This window comes from Buceros rhinoceros, unplaced genomic scaffold (genome assembly GCF_000710305.1).
Source record: "Buceros rhinoceros silvestris isolate BGI_N320 unplaced genomic scaffold, ASM71030v1 scaffold8529, whole genome shotgun sequence".
NCBI classification, from domain to species: domain Eukaryota; kingdom Metazoa; phylum Chordata; class Aves; order Bucerotiformes; family Bucerotidae; genus Buceros; species Buceros rhinoceros.
In genome coordinates this window covers 1-853 of record NW_010429705.1, presented here as the reverse complement: position 1 = coordinate 853, position 853 = coordinate 1, and the positions used below count along the sequence as shown (strand labels likewise).

Below are 853 nucleotides of genomic sequence, written 5' to 3'. Positions count from 1 at the left end.
AAGAAGATCTCAAAGGCTGGGGGGGACTTTCCGGGACAGGAGTGATGGAGGGCAGGAGATGCAGATCCTGTCCAGACCAGAATACATCTAGCACAGACAATGCTCCACAAAGCTACGCCGAGACCTGTACCGGGGGCAGCAGAGGTCCCCTGTAAGTGGGCACCAAGCTGAAAGGGCCCTCACCTCACTGCTGACGAGTCACATCGCCGGTGCCAAACTCTGTACTAGAGGTTTGCATGCCACTGCTGTGAGGGCTCATCTCGACCCTCTGTTTTCAAGCAATCTGTAATACATATCTGTACTCCAAACAGCAAAAAACCAATGTAAATGGTGTCTAGTCAGAGTCTTCTCTCTTTTTTGGGAGTCACTAAAAGTCATCTCCTGTACAATCTGGCTCATAGAACTCATAAAGAGTATTTACAAATAATTACAGAGCAGAGACCTTACTTAAAGTGAAAACACGGGCTCTTTTCTATTGACGACACACCACTGTCACTCTGTGTGTGGTGATATCTGGGTTCCATACACAACCACTTGCAAAGGTGTAGCCAGAGGAGAGAGGGCTGAAGAGCTGGGTTACTGCTGCCCACCTCTCCCGGCCACATTCCTCAGCTCACGCCAGTCCTCCCAGCCACACCATCTCTGCACTTGTCCTCCTCTTCCTGTGAGCTATTTCCTCCCTTGGTGCATGGTGGCACTCCAGGGTCCCTGCAGGGCTCTCACACCACACATCCAGCCAGCCATTTACTTCTGGGCTACTTTATTAACGAAGCATTTGCCATCCCCACCTCCTCCACCCCCCTCCCACGACCCCGTAGAGCATCACTGTTACGGGTTGAGGGTCCGAGGTATC

General features: G+C 51.7%; 1 protein-coding gene across 1 annotated transcript in view; it reads left to right on the top strand.

The window, feature by feature from the left end:
* The window catches only part of NPSR1 (neuropeptide S receptor 1), a 54,308-nt gene extending 54,217 nt beyond the window's left edge, over positions 1–91 (top strand). The window contains exon 9 of the mRNA XM_010142741.1: positions 4–91. Within this exon, the coding sequence (XP_010141043.1) occupies positions 4–91 (88 nt within the window). The remainder of the gene's footprint in view (positions 1–3) is intronic.
* Positions 92–853: the final 762 nt, after the last annotated feature.